The sequence below is a fragment of the Octodon degus genome, unplaced genomic scaffold (genome assembly GCF_000260255.1).
Source record: "Octodon degus isolate 3935 unplaced genomic scaffold, OctDeg1.0 scaffold00065, whole genome shotgun sequence".
Lineage (NCBI taxonomy): Eukaryota > Metazoa > Chordata > Mammalia > Rodentia > Octodontidae > Octodon > Octodon degus.
Genome location: NW_004524641.1, coordinates 1273497 through 1299434, shown reverse-complemented (window position 1 = coordinate 1299434; position 25938 = coordinate 1273497). Strand labels below are relative to the sequence as shown.

At 40.3% G+C, this 25938-nt stretch overlaps 1 protein-coding gene across 13 annotated transcripts in view; it reads right to left on the bottom strand.

The window, feature by feature from the left end:
* Ttn (titin) overlaps nt 1-25938 on the bottom strand; it is a 274946-nt gene that overhangs the window by 227768 nt on the left and 21240 nt on the right. For all 13 annotated transcript variants that reach the window (XM_023719078.1, XM_023719080.1, XM_023719081.1 and 10 more), the window contains 30 exons: nt 25543-25836; nt 25317-25439; nt 23834-24112; nt 23508-23573; nt 22431-22689; nt 22192-22252; nt 21860-22075; nt 20782-20924; nt 19646-19851; nt 18872-19105; nt 18523-18767; nt 17373-17659; nt 17091-17255; nt 16830-16998; nt 15033-16726; nt 14597-14878; nt 13542-13808; nt 13170-13442; nt 12786-13049; nt 12427-12687; nt 10725-10985; nt 9941-10204; nt 9589-9849; nt 9197-9457; nt 8256-8516; nt 7616-7757; nt 7362-7527; nt 5756-5987; nt 3332-3616; nt 3023-3148 (listed from right to left, as the gene is read on the bottom strand). In XM_023719078.1, the coding sequence (XP_023574846.1) occupies nt 3023-3148; nt 3332-3616; nt 5756-5987; nt 7362-7527; nt 7616-7757; nt 8256-8516; nt 9197-9457; nt 9589-9849; nt 9941-10204; nt 10725-10985; nt 12427-12687; nt 12786-13049; nt 13170-13442; nt 13542-13808; nt 14597-14878; nt 15033-16726; nt 16830-16998; nt 17091-17255; nt 17373-17659; nt 18523-18767; nt 18872-19105; nt 19646-19851; nt 20782-20924; nt 21860-22075; nt 22192-22252; nt 22431-22689; nt 23508-23573; nt 23834-24112; nt 25317-25439; nt 25543-25836 (8047 nt within the window). The remainder of the gene's footprint in view (nt 1-3022; nt 3149-3331; nt 3617-5755; nt 5988-7361; nt 7528-7615; nt 7758-8255; nt 8517-9196; nt 9458-9588; nt 9850-9940; nt 10205-10724; nt 10986-12426; nt 12688-12785; nt 13050-13169; nt 13443-13541; nt 13809-14596; nt 14879-15032; nt 16727-16829; nt 16999-17090; nt 17256-17372; nt 17660-18522; nt 18768-18871; nt 19106-19645; nt 19852-20781; nt 20925-21859; nt 22076-22191; nt 22253-22430; nt 22690-23507; nt 23574-23833; nt 24113-25316; nt 25440-25542; nt 25837-25938) is intronic.

Below are 25938 nucleotides of genomic sequence, written 5' to 3'. Positions count from 1 at the left end.
CTGAACCGGGGATTGAACTCGGGCCCTTGCGCTTGCCAGGGAAGTGCTTATTCCACTGAGCCATCCCCCTGGCCGGAGAAATACATATTTACATCTTATAAATGTCAATATAAGTTTCGATTTCTGACTTTTAAAGATGGTCTTTCAACAGCTAGATATTTACTATATGCCCTCCTTAAGCAATTTTATTCAGTGATACATGTTTAAATATTTGTTTTTTTTTGCAGAACTGGGGATTGAACTCAGGCCCTTGCGCTTGCCAAGGAAGTGCTTATTCTACTGAGCCATCTCCCCGGCCCCTTAAATATTCATTATTGTCTATATGATAATAATCCCCAACCAAATATGCCTACATACATGTATATACAAGATTCAGAGCAAGCTGTTGCAGAAGTCTAGTCTTGACATGCTTATATAGACAAGCATCTGTATTTCTACATCTGTATTTATGAATCATTATCATATAGACAATATATATGAAGTGATTAAAGATATGTATTATTTTGAAATGTTTTAGAACATATTTTTTAACCTATAATTAAACTACCAGAAATTTTCTACCAAAAAACCCAAAAAACAAAACAAGAACCAAGTCCTGTAAAGTCTTAGAATCTCCACCAATTTGTGGAAAGGAGAAATGAATTTATTTTCTCAGGCAATATCTGCTCAGAATTTTTTGGTATATTTTTAGTCCCAGGGAATTTTCATTATGTGATTTGACAAGCTATTGACAGTTTAATGAATTTAACTTTTTTTTTTTTTTTGGCAGAACCAGGGATTGAACTCAAGCTCTTGTGCTTACCAGGGAAGCGCTTATTCTACTGAGCCATCTCCCTGGCCCCTTAACTTTCATTCTACAGGAAATTTGTCTACAACAGGATTCAAAAATTTCTGTAAATATCACCACACACAGAGTTACTAATCTAATGAATTTATAAAACTCCTTCAAGCATTTAAAGCTATCAGTCATTAAAAAAAGAAAGATTTTTCTTTCTATTCTAGAATACGGTAGAAGTATTAAAATGTATTTTTGCAATGCTTTAAAGGAAAAAGCACAAGAAGGTCTGCAACAACCATTATATAAATATAGTTAGCTCTTACTAATCTGGATGAAAAATTTCCTGTAAAATTCACTGAATGGATAAATGAGTATAGCTTTAGTGAATTTGATTTTAGAATAAATTTTCTTTGTTGTGTTAATAAACTATTATGAAGTCAGTTATTTATTGATACTTTATATTTTTTTCAAATACAGTATTTCAAAGACAGCATGCATGATATTTATTCCTATTGCTCACTCAGTACTAGACTTGTCTGTTTATACAGCCTCTCTTCAGCTGCGTAAAACAAATGCAGTGCATGCATCATCAGTTGCTTGGCAGCTAAGGTGCTTTAAACCCATTATATGTTAATTATGCTCATAAAATCAAACAAGGTCTTTTGCAGCTTTTTTTTTTTTTTTGGTGGTACCACGGATCGAACTCAGGACCTCATGCTTGCTAGGCAAGCACTTATTCCACTGAGCTATTTCCCCAGCCCAAACAAGGCCTTTTGGTTTTCAGATCAACAGTTCTACTCTAGAGGAGGAAACTGTCAGGTCAGAGCATCGACTGAAATACTAACTGTAGGAAAACAGCCCTTGGCAAGGTGGACATGGGGCAAGAAACGAACAGGAGAAGCACAGTAAGCAAAGCAGTCAAATGCAGCAAGAGCCCTGTTAGATATTCAGGCTTTGAGAATTTCCCTTCGGTGTTGGCACCCAAAGGCCAAGAAAACGAAAAAGCGATTTTCATATAGGATAAACCAATCATTTATTCTTGTGGTTTATTTCGTCTGCAACCAAAATAGGCTTAATGTGGTTCTACATATATCATTTCATCTTTCCAGGTCAGATTTCCGGGTGGGGAAAAGCTGGTGCTGTGTGGCAAATATACCCAAGTTAAAGATGGAAACAGCTATTGCTCAGTAAGAGATTATAACACTACGGGCACTGTGTGTGTGTGTGTGTGTGTGTGTGTGTGTGTGTGTGTGTGTGCTGACTTGATTTATCTAATGCAACCCCAATCGTAATCTTAGTGATTGGGGTCATTTGACAGTCATTCATTCATGCCTTGAGAATTATTTGATTAGGGTCTTCATTGTGCCAGGCACTATTCTACAATAGTGATCCACTCGTGCCCTTCGGGAGCTGACATTAGAGTAGGCACTAGTTTTTGGTACCAGGCTGTAGGTAGTGAGCCAGAGTCCCTGCTCTCATGAAATGTACATTCTATCGGTGAATGTGATAGTGTCTTCACTTTATTCACAAGGGAAAAGAACCAGAGAAGTCACTTAACTGCTAAAGGTCACATGTTGGAGCCAAGATTCAAAGAAAGCTTCTTTAATCATAAAGTCTGCTTTTGACCACTATAGGATGTTGTCTTCCAAAGGAATGAATGTACTTTTTTTCCCCTCATCTTTTTGAGACAGGGTCTTGCTATGCAGTTCAGGCTGGCTTTGAGCTTACTTTGTAGCCCAGGCTCATCTTGAACCCACAATAATCCTCCTGCCTCAGCCTCCCAAGTGCTAGGATTACAGGCATGCACCGCCACATCTGACTGAACGTACTTTTCATATAGCATGTCCATATAATGTCTTACACGTAAACAGACTCTTTTGAGCCATACATAGACGCTATTGTAGTCAATCTAATAGTTTTTCAATCACATGATAAAAATGCAACTGCAATTATAAGGAAACACAATACTTTTTGAAGATTACTGGAAAACACTGATCTAATTTTAGTGCAGTAAAAAAACACATAAAATTTACTGCCTTCACCTTTTAGAGAAGACAAAACAGTAGTTTTGTAGGAAAACACTTATCTAATTCCTAATTCAATAATTTAAGTAATCTGTTAGATGTCCATCATCTTCAGATTATGCATGCCAGATATTTTTGATGGAGGAAGAGGGGAGAGGTTTTTCCTCACACATCCTTCTTTGTAAACATTGGCAATGATAGCTTTTCTTCACACACCTACCTGTTCCAGAAACTACACATTGAAAACGGGCTGGCCTTCCCTCAGATGTGACAGTGTCTTGAAGTGGAGTGATAATAGTAGGTGGATAAACGGGCATTTCCTGATCGGGTGACACGATTTCTGGAACTGAAGGAAAGAGACCACACGATCAAGTCACCATGCAGACCCTATAGAAGGGAGCATGCCAATTTGTCTTAATTTTGCCATGGAGTGCCTCCAAAGCTGGGGAGCAATTGGTTTTATGAGGAGAGCACAGAAACTGGCCTCTGAGGCTTTATTTTCCCCTGGGAAGTAGCAGGGTATCCTTACCTTCCACTGAAAGCGAAGCTGAGGTTGTGGCGACTCCGTAGTCGTTCTTGGCTTCGCAGGTATAGACAGCCGCGTCCTCTGGGAAGGCTTCGATTAGCAGAAGTGTGTACTCTTGACCGTCATGGAGGAACTTGCACTTGAACCCAGTGGAGAGCAGCTGCTCCTCTTTGTACCAGGAAATCTTGGGCTGTGGTCTGCCAGATATGACGGCACAGAAGCGCGCGGGCTTGCCAGATTGCACCGTGGCAGGCTGGAGCTCCTGGAGGATTTGGGGCGCCTCAGGAGCTGGAAACAGAGAAGAAAATAGCCCATGGAAAAGCATAAAGATGCAGAAGAGCAGGCAACCCTCTGCTGGGTGGTTATGTGCCTAAAAGCAAAACCTTGGAATCCTGGTATCTACCTGCCTGCTGATAGTAGAACATTCTATGTTCAGAGGGGAGATTTTGTTCTCAAGTAGAGAAAATAGCTTTGAAAAATATATATATTTTTATATTCTGGGGAGGGGTTCTGGGAGTTCCAAGTTCCTCAGTAGTATATGGTTGCTTTGGTTCCTGGGTGGGCACAACAGTGCACAGCAAAAAGAATTCTAGCACAACTTCCAGGTGCTGCCCATGTTTTTGAAGTCATTTGAGCACATCTTGTGGCTCACTGCATTTAGGTTTGTTTGATTCACAAATGTCTACATAGATGTCACAGTCATTCCATTATATTGAGGAGCCAGTGAAATGCAGTAAGTAAGTACTGAGTAGAGGGACGTTATTTCAGATCTAATAAATGCAACTTACTCCAGTTAACAAAATTCTGCCTTCAGGTCATGTTAAGTGAGGCATGTTCTTAGTGGAGTGGGGGGTGGAGGGGCTAGGTAAATCAAATACTCAAAAATGTGGAGAAGAGGTCATCTGAGGCTGGGGTCTGATGCCCTTGTAGAAAACTATTTCCTTCTCATCACTTTCCCCACCAATTACACAGAGGTACAAACAATTGGATGTCATGACCACTTGAACATCTAGGGGCTTAGCAATATTTGGCAAATGGTCACCTTTGTGAATCTTAAAATGACCTCCACTACTCATTCTTGACCTCAGGAGTGTTTTTTTTTTTCTTTTCTTCAGAGATATAATCCTGGATAGGGATGGGAGAGAGCTCCCATTTTCTCTTTGTATCTATCCAGATCTCAGATCTAGCCCAGCTGCAAACTTGGCACTAAGGTGCCTAGAGAGGAAAGCAGAGATTTAATGGCACCTTCCTGAAGACAGTTACAGGCTCTTCAGAGCACTTAGTGGCCTGTGGAATTCCTGCTCCAGGATGAAAGGCCCTGGTCTTAATGCACGTAGACACTGTCTGTGGCTCCCTTCCCAGCCCTTCATGGTATTGAAAGGAATCTTTGGGTTCTCTGAGGCTTTGTGTCTCAGAGGCTGAAATGGCCCCATCATTTATGCAGAAGCATTATTATACTTAGGCAGTTAAAGTGGAAGGCACAGAACTACAAGTGGTTATGGATATATCTAGAAAAGCATTTGCAGTATAATTAACACACGATGGACATGCAATTGTGTTGAGCAACTAAATAAGAATCTGGACACTAGGCACTTCTTGGAAATGATACCTCACTGTTCCTTTTAACAACTGTTCTTTCTTTTCCATAACATGAAAATAAACACAGCTGCATTATGAGGACTAGGAGTTCTTTAGAATTTGCCCAAAAACTACCAGAAAATTAGTGACTTAATAAAGAGTGTTACTCCAGACAGATCTGCCACTGTGTGTGAGGTGTCTGGGGTAGGGGCGGTGTAGATGCCAGATTCTCATGTACAGTGAACAGAGAATCACAAGGGTACATCTCATGGTAAAGCAAAAAGCAGCTACATTTATTGAAGTTAATGGGCAGGTGCACTCAGGGCCTACAGATCTGTGCCAATGGAAATGGAAAGGTGGCGTGAATGGGACAGCAGGGGACAGGAGGAACAGAGATAAGTCAGGCTTTAAAAGAGAGGTGTACCCTGCCTCAAGATATGATTATCAATCATATCCCTGGAGATGTAGGTGCCAAAAATGATTAACAGGGTACTGAGTCATATCAAGGGCATCTACCCGGCACAACTCTCCCAGAATTCACTCAGTTTTAACCACACACATGGTAGCATGTGGTTCCTTCCTTGTATGAATCTTTAATGAAGTTAAAATGGGGAAAGTGTTACTGAAGGTCTTGCCATGGGATCAAACATGCATGTGCTCTAGCCTGGAGTTTTAGAGATTTCCTGGGTCTTTATTATTCTTACTTTTGCTCTTCTTAGGTCAATGGAACCAGGAGTAACCTCAGGGCGTTGCCCAAATTGAGATGGATGGAGGGTGAGTTGCGTTTCAGCCCTGCTTGTGCTATGTGTGCTAGATTCACAAAATACGCATAAGTTTCGAGCTACATACCGTTGACATAAAGAGTCACAGAGCTCCTGTTCCTTCCAGCCACAAAGGTGTATTCGCCTGCATCGCTATGCCTGGTCTCAGAGATAAACATCCTGTGGATTCTCCTCTCCACCACATACTGGTGTCGTTCTTGAACTTGGAAGTTGATTTCAATGCCATCTTTGTACCAATGGGCATCCACATCATCTTCATTGACCTCAAACTCAACGACAGCGCGTTGTTTTTCAATGACCTGTTGATGGAGCAACATAAAAATAGAAAGCTGAAAACTCAGCTGGTTTCCTTTTAGTTAATCCATTTCAAGAACTGTTCATTTGAAGAACATGCATAAGCTACACATTATGATAGAACTTGGCTGATTATAGCATCTTTTAATTTTTTTCTCCCTGGTCTGGATAAAAGGTACCCAGATTTATTTTGTAGAGAATCCTGCTTATACCTGCACTAATTATCAGGGTTGCCCATAGAGGCAATTACTTCACCTTTAAATGTTTATTTCTTAATTAAGGATAAGTGATATAATGACATTTTACATCCGGGAGCTTTCAATTATTTATGTAGCTTTTCAGAGTTTATTTAACTTGATTTTTTGTGTCCTATGAACTTGGTGCACTAGGGAAGAATTGTTATCCTGGTTCTAAGAGTGCAAGGTTCCGAATTGGAAAGTAAAGGATGGAAGATATGTCCAGGTTGTCTGAGCCTTCATTTAAGGATTTCCCACCACGGCTTAAAGTCTTTTAAAGTACTATTCTCTTTGGGTGAGCAATATACTAAAATTAAACTAGAATGGTATTGCTCTGAACATATTCCGTGCATTAATCAAGTCACTCGAGAAGACTGGAATGCACAAAAACAAGCTCTGTGAATGTAAAGAGCAAGGTACTTGGCATCCTGGCCAGGAACGCAGCACTGCCTGGACCAGGATTCTTCTTGGACAGCACAGGAAAGGTTCTCAGCCACTAAGCCTGGCTTTTCATACAGAGTAACTTGAGGCTATGCCGCTTCATCTAAATTTCTTTAATTCTAATTGATGTGTGAACATCACAATAGTTCTTCTCCGGTGGGTGCTGCCTGGCAGGTAGCCATTTGTTAGACAGTGAAGTTCCGACAGCTGCTTTAATTGTTTAGACAGCTGCTGAGGACAGGCTTATTCATTAAGTGAGTGCAAACTGTGACTACACTGATGTCAGCAGAAGACTCTGAACCAGTAGCAATGAGCTGATTCCAATCTTTAAAAATCTGTGGTTAGAAAATTTAAAAATCAAAAGTTAAGACATGAGGGACCGGTTAAATAGCTAGTTCATTAAAGTACCTGCAAGCAGGCTCAGGGGCCGGGGGTGGGGGGTGGGGGGGTTTTGATCCCCAGGCCCGCCGTGCTGGCCCTGCCCCTGGGGTGCGCTGAGATGGCAACTGAGACTGGGAGTGGTAGTGCATGCATGTAATCCCAGCTCTTGGCTGAACACTATGAGTCTGATCTAGTAGTGAAACCCTGAATACCCTGTAGACCTTTCCCTAAAATACAAAAATAAATAAATAAAATTAAGAGGAAACTATGGGCTAGAGATAATTGATGATTTCTCAAAATTCTCAGTGAGGCAGACAATACCTGAACCTCCTTTTTAATACTTCGGATGCGAACATCTCTGCCCTCTACAAAGAGGTTAGCACTGGACATGTTGCCTCCTGCAACCACCGAGTACTTTCCGGCATCTGACATGCGTGCGGATGGAATCAGAAGGCGGTGAACGTATTTCTCCTTCTGAATCTTTATCCTGTGGATGGAGTGAAAACGAGAGCTCAGTGGATCTGACCCAAAAGAAATTGAGCATTGGTGGCCTGCAGCGAGACAAAATAACTGACCTGTCTATGATCTGCAGCTCTTGACCGTCTTTCATCCATTGGACGGTAATGTCAGGCTCAGAAACTTCACATTCAAACATGGCTCGCTTCTTCTCAAGAACCTTAATGTCTTTAATGTGTTTTCTAAATTCTATATGGCGAGCTGGAAAATAGAATGTAGAACATTAATACCTTTATTGAAATATATATATATATATATATATATATATATATATATATATATATATTCTACAGTTCACCCAGTGGCTTCCAGTTCATTTAGAGTCGTGAAACCATGACAATAATTTTAGAATATTTATTTTCCCCCCAAAGAAATCAGGTATCCTGCCATTATATCTGGTGCTTGTCCCATCACCTCTGCCTTGAAGGCAACCACTGATTTATGTCTCTATAAATTTGTTTATTCTAGACATTTCATATAAATAGAAGCATATCATAGATGATCTTTTGTGTCTGGCTTCCTCCACTTTTATCACAAAGTTTGCAATGTTCCTATTTCTCTATGTATCAGTTTTACTGATTAATATTCCATGAAAGTGATATTGCACATTTTATTTCTCTGTTCATCAATTGGTAGACCAACATTTTCCATCTTATGCTTGATATTTTTTCTGTGCACATGACATTTCTGAAACCATACCTTCCACATATAGGGTGGCTGTGGAAGTAGCTTTTCCAGCCACAAATGTGTAGTCAGCAGCGTCGCCAAAGTGAACATTTCTGATGTTCAGGTAGTGGGTGAGCTTTTTGGTTCTCATCTGACACTTGTCAGTGGATTTGATTTCCACACCATTCTTTAACCATTTGTAAGAGATGCCTTCATAATTTACTGTCACCTCAAAAGTAATAGTGTCTTTTTCTTCAGCATTGATGTCTTTCAGCATGGAGGTAATCATGATTGCTGCAAAGGGAAAGGAAAAACACCCAGGGAAAATCTACATAAATATCATGGCCATTAGGACAGGTGCAGAGTGAAAACATGCAGTGTTTCTAGTGTGTGTTAGAGACATGAGCTAGCATCCCTCCTACACGTAGGGTTAGGCCAGTTGGAAGAGCATAAACTGAGTGATAGGACACAGAGTGGCTTTTTGGGTTGCCTTTCAATGTCACTGTAACTAGAAATTTTATCCAGGTGGAGATACTAGTGCCCAAGTCAGAGTGATAGTGTGAGAATACACAGATTTTTTTTTAAAAAAAAAATATTTATGTATTTGGTACAGTCTTGCTATGCAGCTCAGACTCTGAATGATCCTCCTGTTTCCACCTCCCTGGTACTAGGATTACAGGCATGAGCCACCATACCTAGTTTTGGTGGCCAGCACCACACACCTGGAGTTCCCAGGCTGGCATAGCATGCAGTACTGGTAATCAAACCTGGGTCCTTGCTCTTGCCAGGCAGGTGCTTAGACTGCTGAGCTATCTCCCTAGCCTCACACAATAGAGTTTTAATTGAGAATTTCTGAATAAATTAAATCATCAGGAAGGAGAAGTGTTGGATAAGGAATAGCCACTGGTGTGCTGAATATTTACATACAAGCACATGCATACATTTACATGCATAGATATCAATTCTTCACTTACGGGTAACTGTCAGGGTGGCGCTGACTTGGTCATTGCCACAGACAAAAGTGTACTCGGCTGAGTCCTCTGAGCTAGTGTTCATGATGATCAGCTGGTGGAGTTTGCCTTGCACAACTATTTTGAACTTTTCACTCATCTCAATTTCCACTCCATTCTTCAGCCACATGGATGGCACGTTGAAATGGGACACTTCACACTCAAAGGAGGCAGTTTTGGTCTCAGGTACCTCGATACTTTTCATGGTTTTGGTAATATGTAATGCTTGGGAAAATCAGAGAGCACTTCAGTTAATACATTACATTTTAAAACACAGATACTGCAAAACAGAGACAAAAGAACAAACAAAACCATAGACAACCTCAGGAAATGCCCTAGGATTGCCTGCTACTCACTCTCCACAAACAACTTGGCTTTGCACTCCAGCTGCCCCACCATGGCGGTGTATTCCCCCGCATCTGAGGAAGAAATGTTCTGCAGCATCAGCTTGTGGACCTTCCTCTCAGAGACCAGTCTGTGCTTATCGCTAGGCTTAATCTCCACATTCTTATGGAACCATTTGACTGGAATTGTGTCATGGGAAACACTGACTTCAAAGGCAACAGTGGCATTTTCCAAGGCAGTCACATCCTTTGGCTTCTTGATGATCTTGACAGCTGATGAGGAAAGTTGGAGAAATTCAGTAATATGGCTAATGGAATGGCAACCATGGTTGGCTACCTGTAGAGTTGTTTTCAGTCAACTTACTCTCAACGTGTAGCCTGGCACTGGCTCCCAGCCTTCCAAGCCTGAATCCGTAGACAGACTCATCCACAATGGCGCAGTTTTTAATTCTCAGAGAGTAAGTTGTTCCTTTGACTGAGATATCATATTTGTCATTGGGCTCTAGCACAACCCCATTTTTGATCCACTGGACGCCTTTGACGTTTGGGTGTGTAAGCTCAATAGTGAAAATAGCATCTTGTGTCTCTGTCACTGTGAGGTTCTTCAGGGTCTTCTTAATTTTGACAGCTGAAGTTGAATTAATGATTGATTTAGAATATTGATGATGACTACCAAGGAAAGCAAGTCTTAAACAAGATCATTGCCCAGATGCCTTGCAAAACAATGGTTGTCTAGAATTTTGCAGTTACACAATGCCTTGTTTACAAAGCCACCTTGTGATGATTTATGACGACCTGGAGTCTAGTTAGATGTAGACATTGTACAATGAGTTTTCTATAATTGACTGAGGTGAAGTTTGCACATTCATACCTTAGTAATTTAGCAGCATGATTGGAGAAAGATGAAAGAAGACTGGAGAATTAGCATGTTTGATTTAGTTTATTTTACAGAAACTAAGAAATGACGTCATATAAACACAGTTAATAAACAATAAGGAGCCTCATGATATGTGGCTTAAAAGGAAGGCTTAGCAAATGATGATTGTATGAAATGAAGATTTATGTAATCAGAAATGGTCAAACTATTTTATAACAGCTAAGAAAGGAATATGATTTGAAAAAGACAAACTTGTTACTATATCACCTACCTTCAACTTTGAGTTTGGCAGATGTTTTGGACGTTGCGACCTTATAGGTATATTCCCCAACGTCATCCAATTTGGCAGCCACAATGATAAGTCTCCTCTTGTGGTCGTCAGACTCACTTCTGATGTTGTTACTCAGCACTAGGCGTTTGCCATCCTTCAGCCATTCGCCTTCAGAATCTGGGTTGGCAACTTCACACTCAAACACAGCTTCCTGGGATTCGGCCACTGTCTGATCTGTGAGTGGCTTGGAGATGGCACCACCTTTGGAACAAGGGAAGCACAGGTGTGAGGCCTCCCAAATACTGACAGACTAAAGAAATCTCTGGGTGGTATCAAGTATTACATTTAAAAACTATTTTGTACATTGCTTAATATGATAACAGATTAAACACAAATCGTATACACAGAAGTCTCTTATTCTAAATATGTGTGACAAATAGCCACAGAAGATACTGGATCAGGAAAACTTTGTGAAGGAAAAGCAACTGCTTAATAGAGAACTCTGAGAACCATGCTACCTAATGTGCCACATGGATGACCTTTCACTCAATTTCTCCTTTTCCAAAGCAGTCTATTTAGTCCTTTAAGATTTCCTGGGACTCTGTCAGATACTCGATTGGGAAAAAATCTTCTAGATAAAAATGTCCAGATCAGGAATAAACAATGAATATATTACCTGTGTTGACAAAATGTTAACTCTTCCATAAAAATTTCCTTTACTGTCTGTACTTCCAAAATTCCAAAGAAATTATAAATGCCTGAACAATTTAGTTGACTATGTATCTGTTACTTCCTAAGTTTTGAATTATTCAAGAAAATATTGTAGCTAATTTATTTTCATAGCTACAGTTCCTAGCAGTGTCTGACTGATGGTACGTACTTTCAAAATGTTAAGTAAAGTCACAGAAGTACTCATTTTTTTCTTTTGCATATGTAATTCATATTAACCTTACCAAAGTGAAAGAACTGAGATTTGTTTTTAAGTCTTTTTACAGTCAAATCTCTGAGAAAGATCTGATAATGTAAAGTGTAAACCCAAAACTTTCATACCAAATAAATCAAGTAAAATACTTTTTCCTATGACTTGCTGATCTATCAGATGCCATGGACAACACAATTTAATCTGATATAATATCTTAATTGCTCCTGCTTAGCTTATAACCAACTGAAAAATTAATTGTTTTCTAGTTTTCATCAATAACTGTTTTATACTTTTCATTCATCACTTAAAGCTGAGAATTCCTGCTGAACTAAATGAAAGTGAGGTTATTTCTTCTTCATGACATATGAAAAAGATACACAAATATATTAAGTTGTATTTAAAATATTTATTAGGCTCACTTAATGAAAGAAACAAAAGAAGCAAAGTTTCAAGAAGCGAGAATGCTTAAAAATGAATCTTTGCAGTAAGATTGCTTAAATAAAGCTCAGTTGAACCAGCATTTATTGACCATCTATGATGGGGAGTGCATGGACAGAGAAGGACATTTATTCCCATGTGACAAGTAGAAACAGGGAAAACAAGTATATACTAAAGGGCACACCAGGAAAGAGGCATTCTGACTCACAAATCAGCATAAGCAGAGGGATGGAAGTGGAAAACAGAAGACAATTTGGGGGGGGGGCAAATGGACAACAGTTTCTTAAATTAAAACAGCTGCCCTTTACACAAGAATTTAGGTGAAATGATGTATGTACCAACCTGCCACATTAAGTTTTCCAGAAGTCCTATTTTCTCCAGCATAAAATGTGTATTCGCCTTCATCATCTTTCATCATATTTAGGACTGTTAATTTATATATTTTCCCATGGGCTTCAATTTTATATTTAGAGCTAGGTTTGATTTCCTTGTCCTTAAAGTTCCATAAAACATCAATTCCTGAGTGGGACAGCTCAACCTCGAGGACCACATTTTGTGTTTCTGTACAGGTCATGTCCCGAAGACCTCTGATAATTTTAATTTCTGGGGAAACAAAATAATGGATTGGTTATTATTACACTGGGAAAACAGAATGATTAAAAAGCTTAAAATATTGTTTAGTTTAATGAGACAGGCTTTACTTTCTACAGAGAGATCACAGCTGGTTTCAACTCTGCCAACCATCAGTTTGTAAGGACCTTCATCGGAAGCATGAGTTCGGTTAATCACCAGCCTCTGCTTCGTGCCTTTGACAATGGCTTGTACACGGTCATCAGGCTTGATTTGCTCATCATTTAGGTACCATTTAACAGAAGTGACATCAGGGACTGAGACCTTACATTCAAGCACAGCCTTGGTACCCTCAATCACGTTGACATCTTTTAGAGGGGTTATCACATCAACACCTGCAAAAATAGACATAAATAAGAGAATTATGAACTTGCATTCTGTTTAAAATGTCCTTTCATTAACTTTCTCTACCTCACTTGGCAAGCCAAATACAAAACTATGTCAGCGACACTCACTGTAGACGGAGACACGCCCACTGGTGGAGAGACCAAGGGCTGGGATGGTGAAGGAGTAGCTTCCAGCATCTTCCTTGGTCATGTCTTCAATAAGCAGCATGTGGGATTGCTTGTCTATCACGATGTGAACCCTGTCACCATGCTGCACTTCTTGGCCATCTTTCATCCAGACACCTTCCACATTTTCCAAGGAGACTTTAACTTCGAGTTGAACAATGTCACCTTCACAGACTTTTTGATCACTAAGCCCTTGGAGAATAGCAATGGGGCGGGCTGAAGAATAGGAGAAGAAAGAGAAAGGTGTGATCATTTGTATCAATAAACCATAAAGATGCTCCTTCGCTACAGCCTGACAGGAGTAGGAGGACTTACGTTTCATTTTAAGTTGACACCTTGTCTTTTTCCCGTCGACAACGAAGCTGTATTCTCCCTGATCTTCTTTCGTGACATCCTTGACCGTAAGATTTTGACGTCCACGGCGAGATGTGATTGAGTATTTGCCATTAGATTTGAGCTCCACATCATTATGATACCACTTGCCTTCTATATTTTCTGGTGACACAATACACTCTAACTCTCCTGAAAATGATTCTGGAACTTCTATGTCCTGAAGTTCTTTCACAAACTCAACAACAGCACCTGAAGTATAAGGTAAGGACTAATTAAATCCTTGTGCATCTAGAATTAGGAGAGAGGATGGATACACAGCTGCATTCTCTTAATTCAATGAATGGAGAGATGTGTTCTAATAAATAGTGTTTGTGGATAGGATATCATGTCCGCATCTTGTACAATGAATAACCACTAAGAAGACAACAATATGCAATGTACTAATTATTGAAACTGTGCTAGCAATCGGTTTTGAAACTGTCTCATTGCTATTGTTTCTCAATAAAATTATTTTTAAAAAATAGAATTAGGAGAGAGATAAGGTCTCATAGAACACCCATTTAGCACCTAAATATGCACTAATAGACTGAGAAATTTTCAATAAAAAGGAGCTATTTTAAGTTTTAAATCACTTGCGAAAGGAGAGAGTTATATTTTAATAAAAACTTCAAAGCATTGCTTTATGAGAGATCCAGATTGTTAAAATTCATAATTAGGAATATAATTCCACATGTGATTCTCAAAGAATTTTTTTTAAATTTTATTTATTTATTTCTGTGTGTGTGTGTGTGTGTGTGTGAGTGAGTGTGAGTGGCCAGCTCAGCCCACCAGGGGGCGGGGCTGGCTGGCATGTGGTGCTGGGGATTGAACCGTGGTCCTGTGCTTTGCTAAGCTTGTTCTAAGTAGGTGCTTTAGACCACTGAGCCATCTCACCAGCCCCCATCAAAGAATTTTTTTTGTGCAAAAGTGTGCAGCTAATATTATCACAGAATAAGGGTAGCATTAAAATGTAAGTACATGGTAAAATCATTTTCTACCTTCAACAATAAGTTTAGCTGTTGTTCTGATATTTTCATCTTCCACAAGCACACAGCTGTAATCTTCAGCATCAGAAGAATCAATGGTCAGCACAGAGAGGAAGTGAACCTTTCGGTCTGAGTGCATCCTGTATTTATCTCCTGTATGAATCTCTATGCCATCTTTATACCATTTCACTTTGATAAATGGCTCTGAAGTTTCACATTCGAAGGTTGCCATGGTGTCCTTTTCCTTAGCAACAACATCTTGTAATTCTTGTGTGAAAGTGATCAATTGCTTGGCTATAAGAAAAAGAAAGCCTGTTGTATTAAATTAAATTCACAATTTGAATAATCCAGAGATGAATAATGGGGAAAAGAAACTTAAAAAAAAAACAAAAAACTAATGGGTATTTATGAACATTCAGAGACAGGGCCAGCGAGACTTTGAAATCACCTTGGACAAGTAAGAATGCGTGGCTTGAGGTTTCCCCAGCTATATTGATGGCTTTTACCATGATGCTAGAGGAGTCCTCTGCAGTCACATCTCGTATAACCAATTCACAAACGTTATCTTCCGGCCAGTACCAGTAGATGCGGTCAGACCGCTCGATTTTGACACCATTTTTGTACCATTCACATTCAGGGTCTGGTTTCCCCACAACTCTGACTCTGAAGTGTGCGTCAGATCCTAGGCCCACTGTTTGGCTCTGGATTCTTTCAAAGATTTTGGGTGCCTCCATACTAGGACTAAGTTCGATTTTATCAGGTTTAAATGTTGGAATCGTGATTTTGCCTTCTTCTGCAAGGGCCTTCTTTTCCTCTTCGGTTAGCTCCTTGGTCCAGTGGAGAAGTTCGTCTTTTGTCTTCCTCAGGAGTTCTTCATAGGATTCATCTTTCTTGCGGGACTTGAGCTCCACAGCAGTGATGGCCTCATAATAGCCCTCTTCCGTTCTGCGTTTGAATTTGCTACGCAGCTCTTCTGATTCTTCGGGCACTTTTTCGTGTGTAATTCTTTCAGCCCTTTTCAGCTTCACAATTTCTTTGGTTTCTGTACTTTCCACAGGTCTATCTACCTTTTGCACTTCAAACTGAAGTTTTCCTGGTTCATGCACGTGAAACTCAGGCTTTGGCTCAGGAGCTCGCCTGAGGACAGACCTGAAGTCTTCCCTCTGCTGGATTTCTAGTTTCACTTTATGTTCTATCGCACCTTCGGGGTTTTCTGCAGTGACCTTGACTTCCCCGGTATCATAGGATTTGCAGTCCACGATGTCAAGATAATGGATGCCATCGTAGCGGACTCTGAACCTTTTGCTCTTGCGAATGAGCTGCCCATTGAGGTACCAGTTGACCTTGGGCTGCGGGTAGCCTGTTACTCGGCAGCGGAATCTAGCTGTCTCCCCTTCCAGCACTCTCACTGGCTCTGGAAACAAAACGATGTCTGGCTTTTGCTTTTCTTTCTGATCTGTTGTTACACCAGTAAGTGCACCTTCATGAGCCATTCTCTCTAATTCTTCAATTCTCTGTAAGCCTTTCCTCCCCTCAGGCAACTGAGATTCCTCCACAAGACTTTTCTCATCTTTGACAATAAGAGTAGCAGATGTGTGATCTGTTCCATATTTGTTAGTGGCCCTGCAGGTAATGACACCACTGTCCCTAGAGTATGCAACTCCATAGTCAAGGCTGCAGTACCCAAACTCATTGATCATTCGGAGCCTGTTGGCTGCTTCCAGTGGCTTGCCATCGTGCAGCCATTCCACTACCATCGTTGGGTCTCCAATAGGTGTGAGCCTGCACTCAAAGTGCGCAGGCCCAAAGCGCTTCAGCCGTAAGGAAGTCAGTTTTTTCTTGAAAAATGGTTTCTGTTGTTTCTCCTTGTCATAGAGGTCACCTTCTTCCCACTGTTCTTGACCATATCGCAAATGGAGGGGCTCCAGTTCTGGGGCTGCAATCTCCTTTGCTCGATATGTCCCTCGTGGGATGATTAATCTTCTCTCTGGCTCAGGCTCTGCGAACTCCACTTCCACATTGACTTTGCATCTTGTGGTGTCCCGGCCAGCCTTATTAATAGCAGTGGCAGTGTACCAGGCAGAGTCTTGGCTGGCAGTGGAATCGATTTTCAGGAAAGCTTCCCCCTTGGTTCCTTCAATCCTATACAAAGTGAAAAAGAACATCAATATAGAAATTAACATTGCTTCTTTGATTACTATATTTGTGTAATAACCTTAGTTTTATTTTTATCAGACAAACTTACCTTATTCTTGGATATTTATGAGGTACAATGATGTCACTGTTTTTTAACCATACAATGTCAGGATTAGGGTTCCCCGTAGCTCTGACTTTCATTTCAAGTCGGGAACCTTCCTTTATGTTGAGGTTTCTTAGTTTTTCCACAAATGCTGGTTTTATCTGATGCTCCGCAGCTGAAAGAGAAGTCATAATTTAGAGTGGGCAAGGTTGAAATGACCTGTTTAAAAGCCAAGTGATAAGGTCTTCTCGTTCTATTTGATTTTACCTTCCACAGTTAATGTCACTGAAATTGAAGATTTGCCTGCCCTGTTTTGGGCAACCACAGTCCACTCTCCAGAATCACTGGGTGTTGCAGGGACAATAATCAGGGACTGGGTACCATCTTCTTTAACAACTACTTTATGGGTATAATCATTGACAATTTGCTGGCCTGTCAAAATATAAGAGCAAAAACAGATTTAAGTAGTGATATTTGATTGTCTGACACACACATAAGTTTGTTTTTATATTTCATGATTCACAAGCAAAAGAAGCTTATCACACTTACCATCGTGGAACCAGAAGGTCTCTGGCATAGGTCTGCCCACAACTTTCAGGTCAAACCTGGCAGTCTGTCCTTCTAAACATTTGAAAGAAGCAGGCTTTAGCACAAAGACTGGTTTATACAGTCTCTCGAGTTGCGATTCATCTGTTTCCTCCAGTCTACGTGCAGGGGACATCCGTGCGGGGGACATCCGTGCGGGGGACATCCGTGCAGGGGACATCCCTGCAGGAGACATCCTCGCAGGGGACATTCGTATAGGAGACCGACTCACTGAACGTGGAGACACAGACCTGGAAATCAAAAGCAAAACAATATTTTCATAAGGCATACAGAAAACTCAAGAAAATAAATCTCTTTCTGTCATTTGATTTTGGATTTATTATACATTTTAGAAAGCACTTCATGTTCACTAAGATCCAAAAATAGAATATAAAATATTTTTGTTCACAAATCTATGTTATTTTTATGCCCTCAATCCTGATCAGTAGTCATTTAACATATCCAGATGCTTAGGGTCAAAACCATCCTTAATGCTGTACCTCACCACCATCCCTGTTTGGTTTTACTACCAAACCATCTTAATAAGTATCAATTAATTTAATTAGCCAATAAATATACACAACTTATTGAAAAAGAAAAAATATATATTTTTACCTAAAAAGTGTAAAAACATAGAAATTATATTTGGAAACAAAATAAAACCCTTTCCATATATTGAAGCCACCCCAGTCTGGATTCAGAATTCTGGTACCATCACTAGATGACCTAACACAAATGTCACAGGTTCCCAGAATCTCAGTGTTTACATTTCTAAAATAGCACCAATAATTCCTATGTTGTTGTATAAGTTAAGGTTAACATTTGTAAAGATCCCATGCAAATAAACAAAAGCCATTACTGTATTACGTATAGCACTAGCAAAATGAATAGTATGCTACACTGATAAAAAATTCTTTGTTCTTCTTAGGAAAGGCCAAGAAATGGAAATTTTTGGAACTTATTGGTACTGGCTGTGTTAAATTTCTGTGACACTTCAGCTCTTGTGTTTTCATTTGTCTATTTTTCTCCCATACAGCAGCAATTTTCTGCTAGGATTTTTTTCTGTTTCAATGTAACTTAAGAACTAAAATACTCAGATTGTTACCAGTCTTACCTGATTCTGCTCACTGGTTCTGGTGTGGGTATGTAAGTTGGAGCACCAAGGGGTGCAGCAGGCTCAACATACAACTTCCCAGAGCAAATTGCATTTCCTTTAATATTGCTGGCAAATGCAGTATAGATTCCTTCATCTTCAGGAAGAACAACAGGTATCCGTAGACTAGCTCTGCCGTCTTGAAGAAAGTCCATTTGGTACCTTTCTCCATGTTTGATGCGCTTGCCGTCCTTGTACCATGCAATCTGTTAAGAGTATCACACATACATGAATAAAGTTTGGCTACAACAGTTATGGTATGTAAATTGTGTGTCTCTTTATTATGGGATGAGTAATGTTTACAGTTTACCTTGGGTAATGGATATCCAGACATCTTGCAATGAAAAGTGACACCCATTCCCTCAAGAATTCTATAATTCTTGATTCTCAAGTCAAATCCTGATTCAATAGCCTCAGATTCAGAAATATCAACTGCCATCCTTTCTTCTCCATCTTCTTCAAGAAGTTCTTCTAAGGTAGTCTTTATTATTCTGTATTCAATTTCTTTAATAAGCCTCTCTTCAAAGGAAGAAATATGGAATTCCTAGGTGGCAAAAGGATGATATGTTAAAAAGCTATATCCCTGGTGTTACAAATTCTTTAAGGATATGTATTAGCTTAAAGAGGGGCTCACTGATCTGTCTAACTAGAAGAAGATGCCAAAGGCTTTTTTTTTTGTTTGTTCTGCTTTGATTTTGAGTCTGCATGAAAGTCATCTTTTCCAGTGATACTGCAGCATCCTGTGTAAAATGCTATTTGCAGAGCATAAGGGTTTTGGGTGTTGTTCACCATAAAGATCAAGGAAGGATCTTGCTGTGCTGACATCTATTGAATTTGTGGAATTTCTCTTTCTAAAGTGGTATTTTGTGGCATAAATGTCATCCTTGTTTCTCAAATTTCAGCTGCAGCACATCATGAAGATTAAGGAAACTTGTCAACAGTGAATCTGAATCTACAAATATGTAGTTCCTAAGCTGGACCCATCACTGGAAAATTAAAACATCACACAAATAAACAAAAGGGGGTATTGTGGGAGGTAAGTGGAATTTATGAAAGTGGGCTAAGTTTTTAGGATTATATTTACCTGGTCTTCTACATAAGTTCTGACCATTACAGTATCTTTGGCCATTTTCTTCCTAATTAAGGCCTGTTCTTTTTCATACTCTTTCTCATACTCAGAATATACAAATCCAGGCGCTGTTTCCCCAACTTTGGGCTCTTGAACAAAGGCAGTTGTTTGTGTGTGGTAAAGCATTTCTTGTTGGGACCTCATCAGTGACTCGTAATCAGCTAGGAGTTAAGAGCACGCATTAATTTTTGTTGTTCTCAGTAAAAGCATTTGTGTCTCTATTCATTCAGGCAAGCCATTTGCCAGGGAAAGGAACAAAAAGCCAGATAACAAAAAGCCATATTTTCTAAATCTCTACCTTCAAATTACTCAGGAAATGTTAGTTTGAATTTTGAAATGAAATTTACACTAATAAGCCAAAGTGTTACAGACAGAATTTTGTGTCAACAGTAATTTGGAATCTACCCTACAGGTCTTTCTGGTTTGCTGTGTAGTTAATTATTCATCTACCTTCCTGAGCCTTGTGCATTTTAGCTATTAAGTGCAGGAGATGAGGTGACTTTCTCTAAAGGACATGGAGCAGAGCAGATGAGAAAGAATGTGGATGATTATTGTGAGTGTCAGCAGTCAATGGAGACCTAATGATATATGGTGCTATGCATGAATGTGGCTGCTTTTTTTTTTTAAATCAATACTAAAAGTCCTAAATTCTTGCTTTGCTTTCATATATCAGAAGGCTTAGCAACATTCGGCTTGATACGTGCTTGCCTGGCAACAACACATTGGAGGCGGGGAGCTGTGGTCTCCCAAAGAGGCAAGGCTCATGCTCTGCATGGTACCACTGTTTCACTGAGCTCAAACCTTCCTTGCCCGGACTGAAGGCAACTGGGCCTAGAATCCCTGCATCTTTGGAGGCAAAGACAGAAGCTACCCATTACACCAAATAGAAATGACTATTATGACTTCTGAAGTTCATCCCTGATTTGACTTTGAGGCCCTTTGGGCTCAAATATTTCTTGTGCAGCCAAGGCCGAAAGAGGAGATGAAGTCTTAGAACAGGGATGCTGTGCAGGATGATCCACCAGCACAGACCATAGCGCTTCACTGTATTTCATTTCTGTCACATACATGAGCACTAGAGATGCTCGTACCTTCTTCAAGCAAGGAAGCAGATGCAGAAATTTCTCCGTGCTTATTACGAATGACAATGGTGTACTCTCCAGCATCATCAGCAAAAGTCATAGAAATCACCAGTCTGCATTCCCCAGTTTGCTTGTTGTAACTTACTTTGTATCTTTGTGGGAATAAATGAATAAATTGATAGCGTCAGTCATAAATAACTTTGTGTGAGTAACAAAATTTTACATTTGTGGTAATTGGATCTATGATACAAAATTCAATGATCCCAAGCAGATAATTAAATTCTAGCATACCTTCTAATTATATAATGGATAAAAACTAAGAAAATGTATAGCTATGAGAAATGATGGAAAAGCAAGCTAAAATTGTTACTTTAAGAAATACTTAGATATTTGGCAATATTCTTTAGATAATTAATAAAGTAAGAATATAATAGTGCAGCTGAAAATAAGTGGCTTCAGCGTTTATGCTAGTAAATGACGAGGTCACTTAAAAACAGGTATTTTCTCTTTGTTCATTATTTCAGTTGAGGAACAAATGAATAATTAATAGGATACATTGCTTTAAATATTTTATATGAGTCTCTGGAAAATTATATTTCTTCTTATTAAATTAAGACACCTATACTTTTAGATGATCAGGTTGGCTTTTTCTGACTTAAAGAAAAAATCACAGGAAATTCAGAATTAAATTTTATACTCAGTTGCAATCAGTTTATTAGTGTAGATTTTCATAGCTTTGCTCTTCATTACCTAGCCCTTGTTTCATAGTGAATTAATTTTTAGATGCTTTTACTGAAAGAATATCAAGTTCTTTAGGAATAATGTGTGTAAGAAAGTTTCTATTTCATAACTCTGTCAGTGGATAAACTAAAATACAAAGCAATGCATCTTCCATCCACTTTTGTCATTTAGCTTTGTCCTAAGTAAAACTGTATAAAAATGTGGAAACCTCAAGACTTCTCTGAAGGCTCCATGTGAAAGATTCTGCCTTCTAAGATTGATGGAATCATAAATCCCACTTCTTTCTAGGTTGTGTACACACATTACACAGACCTCAGAGAACTCTATCATTCAGCCATCAAAATACCTGTATCCAGTGGTGAGTGGAACACCAGATTTTTTCCAGTAGACATGGGGCTTTGGGTTGCCACCAACCTGGCATTCAAACACAACACTCCCTCCTTCTACCAGCTTCTGCACCACTGGTTTTGTAATGAAGAAAGGTGCAGTGGGTTCTCCAGGGCCCGCCTGTTCCTCTGAGATGCTGGCATCAGTCATGACCACATCTCTTGACTCGACAAAGCTGGAAAGAGAATTCCATTCCTTATTAGCTTCCAGCTTGCAGCTTGGCCAATGCTAAGGGAATAAAGCATCAACCCTGTACTAGAACAGCAGCTCACTGGCCAAAGAATGCCTTACCGTTTCTCTTCTGTGGTATATTTCTCAGCCACAGTTGTTTCTTTTTCAAACTCTTCTGACACTAGAAGACAAACATTTCTCATTGAAGTGAGCCATTCAGTGTTTCCTGAGTGACCCCTGTCAGGAATCACAGTGCTCAGCACTGTCACTTGAGAGGACCCCACAGCCTACCCTAATTCCAAAAAGCAACACCTGTATCAGGTGTGCAGAATCTGTTCAGGGAAAGGGCAGCCACTAACCCTGCACTGCCAGGTAGCAGGACGTGCTAACGGTTCCAGCCTCATTCACAGCGCTGCAAGTGAATCGCCCGCTGTCTTCTGCGAAGGCTTCGCGAATCATGAGGCGAGCGATCCCGCTCTGGAAGGTTATCTGGAAATCAATCGAACTTTCGATTTGGTAGTCTTCTCTGTACCATGTCACTTTGGGGGATGGGTGTCCAGAGATGTGGCATTCCAAGGTGACAGATTCACCTTCTATCACAGTTACATTTTTCAAGCCCTAAAGGGAGAGGAAAAAGAAAATAATAATGGTTTGTTTTTTTTTTTTTTTTTTTCAGAACCGGGGATTGAACTCAGATCTTTGCATTTGCCAGTCAAGCGCTTATCCTACTGAGCCATCTCCCCGGCAATGCTTTTGCATGAGTCATCTCTGGGCAGCGTAAGGAAGATGGGCTGTGAACTTGGATATTTCATTGCCACAAAATACTTTTTAATCAGGACTCCAGAACTATAAGCACAGAGACTCCTTTGAAACTTGGAATATTCCCAGTTTGAAATTAATGTGAGGCACTTCCAACTCCCTACAGTGGAATTATATTAATACTACATAATCAGAAAACTCTGCTCCCACCTCCTGTCATTGTCACACATTCAAATCCTAAGGAAGCTGGAAGGTGTAGTAGCAAATACCACCCGGTGGACACTGCTCTGCCTTGTATCTCCCCTTGCAGTACATCTGGCATCTTGCAAGGTCTTCCGCGGAGTCGCTTATCACTGTCTCTATTTGTGAGGCTGTTTCTGTGTGCCTTGTCTAATGGCAAGGCAAAAACTTCAAAGAGGACAGGATTGGCCCTTAAGTCTCAACAGCTCCCTCTGACATGTGCTGGCACCTCATTCGATCCACTGAATATGGGAATCCCACTCAGCATATAGAATTCTCCTTTTCTTTGCCAAATACAGTATGGTGTGAAAATAATGGTCCCTATTCATAAACCTATTAATACAATTTTCCTAGAAGTCTGAGAAACTGGCTTTGAAAACACACATGGAAGTGCTTTACCTCAATAAGAGAAGGGTCCAATCGACACCTTTACTCACCGAGACGAGAGTGGGGGGAGTGACAGGAATCTCAACAGGTGCAGGCACTCTTGCTGTTTCTGTCACCTACAATTTTTACAAAGGACGTTAGAAGAATACTCGTGAAATTAGGGTTGGGGAAATCCGATAACTCTTGACATGTGGTAAGTCACGAAAAGTATTTTTTTTTTTGTTTTTTATTTATTTATTTTTGAGAGAAAGTCCTCTGAGCCACAACATGTTGGGGAGCAAGAAGTCAGAGCATGGCAAAGGAGGAGGCGACACTCCTGCCTGGCCGCTCTGCTCTGGGAGTGGAGTTGGCACCTAGCTTGCAACTTGCCACCAACCTTGGCTTCACGCCCGTGCAGGACTTCCACGTGCTCCTCACGGACCGCGGTGCCGGTGATGCTCACCCCAACTTCCTTCTTCACTTCTATGCCAGCTTGGCTCTTGTAAGTGTCTGGTATGTCCGCGAAGGGAAACTGAGGCGAAGGGGTGGGCTCTGCCCTGACTCTGGTCTCCCCGGGCTTCACGGTAGGAGCTTTCACCGACTTGGTGATCTTCTGCGCAGATGTGGCTGACAGCTCCTTTTGTAGTGTGGCAATAGCGCTACCGGCTATCGATGCCTGAGTGGGAATGGAGTCCGAAAATAAAGTCATTTAATTGTCACATGGTTATCAGTTGGAGGCACTTGGCCACTAGCTGCATTCCTGTGCTGTCTGTTATCTCTGTGGTCTGCTTTTTAATACTGTCATTATCACTCTTACAGTTATAAAAAAGTCAGCGATAAGCCAATTACTTCCTGTTAGTTTTCAAAATAAATTTTAAAATGTCATTTTTTAAAGAGTCATAAGAATTTATTTTACAGCTATTATAAAGAACCCAGGATCTTCTAAAGCTTGACCATGAATTTTCATGTAACTGTCCTGATAAGTGCTGCACTTAAAAATATTACAGTGGGAATTCAAAGTTAAGAACTTGTTAAAATATTTGGTAAAGCTTAACACTACTTTGAAATTTCACATTTGGGTTTCAATTGCAATTCTATGTGAAAAGTGAAAATGGAGACACTCAGAAAAAACATTTTAAAGATTTCCTGTTTTTACACTGTTTCTGCCTGCAGTTATGTGGCTTCAATAGTAATTTGAAAGCACCTCAAATATAGGCAGTATATCTACCTTATATGTAATTCTTCAAAGACCTGTAGGGTTTGGATTCTAAGATAAGTTCTTAGAAAAAAAAAACGCAGTACTTTTTAAAGTTATTATGTGCTGTCAACTTGCCAGTTTACATGCATTTTGTTTGTATTTTTACTTTCCCCTAATGACAAAGATAATAAGGAACAGAATCAGACACATATGTAGAGCTGCTTGATTCTGCAATCCGATTCAACCACCCACAGGACTACCTCTGGCTTTTGTGTGTTATGTGATTTCTCAGTGTCTACCTTACTAAAATACTTTCTGTTGTTACTCTGAAATGTCTCACAGCATAAGGGAAACTATACCATGTAAGACATCACCATTTACAAAATCATCAGAACAATAGTAATCGAATCAATTGAACGTGAGCTCCCCCTGAAATGTGAAAGAGGGCTATGGATTGTGACTCCTCCTCCCCTATGGAAGGTTACCACCAGGTGCTGGGGCTCCCTCTGCTGGACAAGTTTCAGAAAACCACACCTACGGGGTATGTTGAGTGCCCTTCCACACAACCGTCATGAGAAAGAGGGATGCACGGTGACCTGACACCAAGGAACACTATATCATCTGTTGGATCCTTATTCTCACTGAGCTAACCATTTCTTTAGCATACTTGGTAGTTTCTTACCTCATATCCATGTTCTGTCTTGGGAACAGTAATTTTCGAAACAGTAAAGTGAGGGCTTGCCGTGCGAGGGCGTTTATCCACATGGACTAATCTTTCAGTTGTTAGATCTGTAGTTTTTTTGATCTGCATTGAAATGAAACCCAGTGATAGCGCATTCGCCAGGTAAGCACAGCGGTGGAGGTCATGTTTCCATGAGGAGGGTGAAGAGCCAGCAGTCCGCACTCACCTGTGACGATATGTGCATTCCCACTTGATCAGTAGTTTTGATTTGAGTCTCAGAAGGAGCCTGAATCACCACAGGCTTGACTGCTTTAGGGACAACTTGGGGTTCCGAGGCTGGACGCTGGGGGTGCTCAGGAACCTTTGTGGTGGAAACGTGTTCCTTATATCCATACTCCACAGTGGTCTGTTGAGCATAGGATTCTTCCACGTGTGCAGGTTCTCGGGGCTCTCTCACCCGGGCCTGATCCACTGCAGCAACTACTGTGGCTACAGCTTCGGCTTTCTTCCCAGCGCCCACCTGGAGACAAAGTTCCCAGAATTAATATACAGTAATGTCCAAGTCAGGCTGGGACACCTCCTCCCAGGGACATCTTCCTGGGACATCTCCTCCTGGACATTC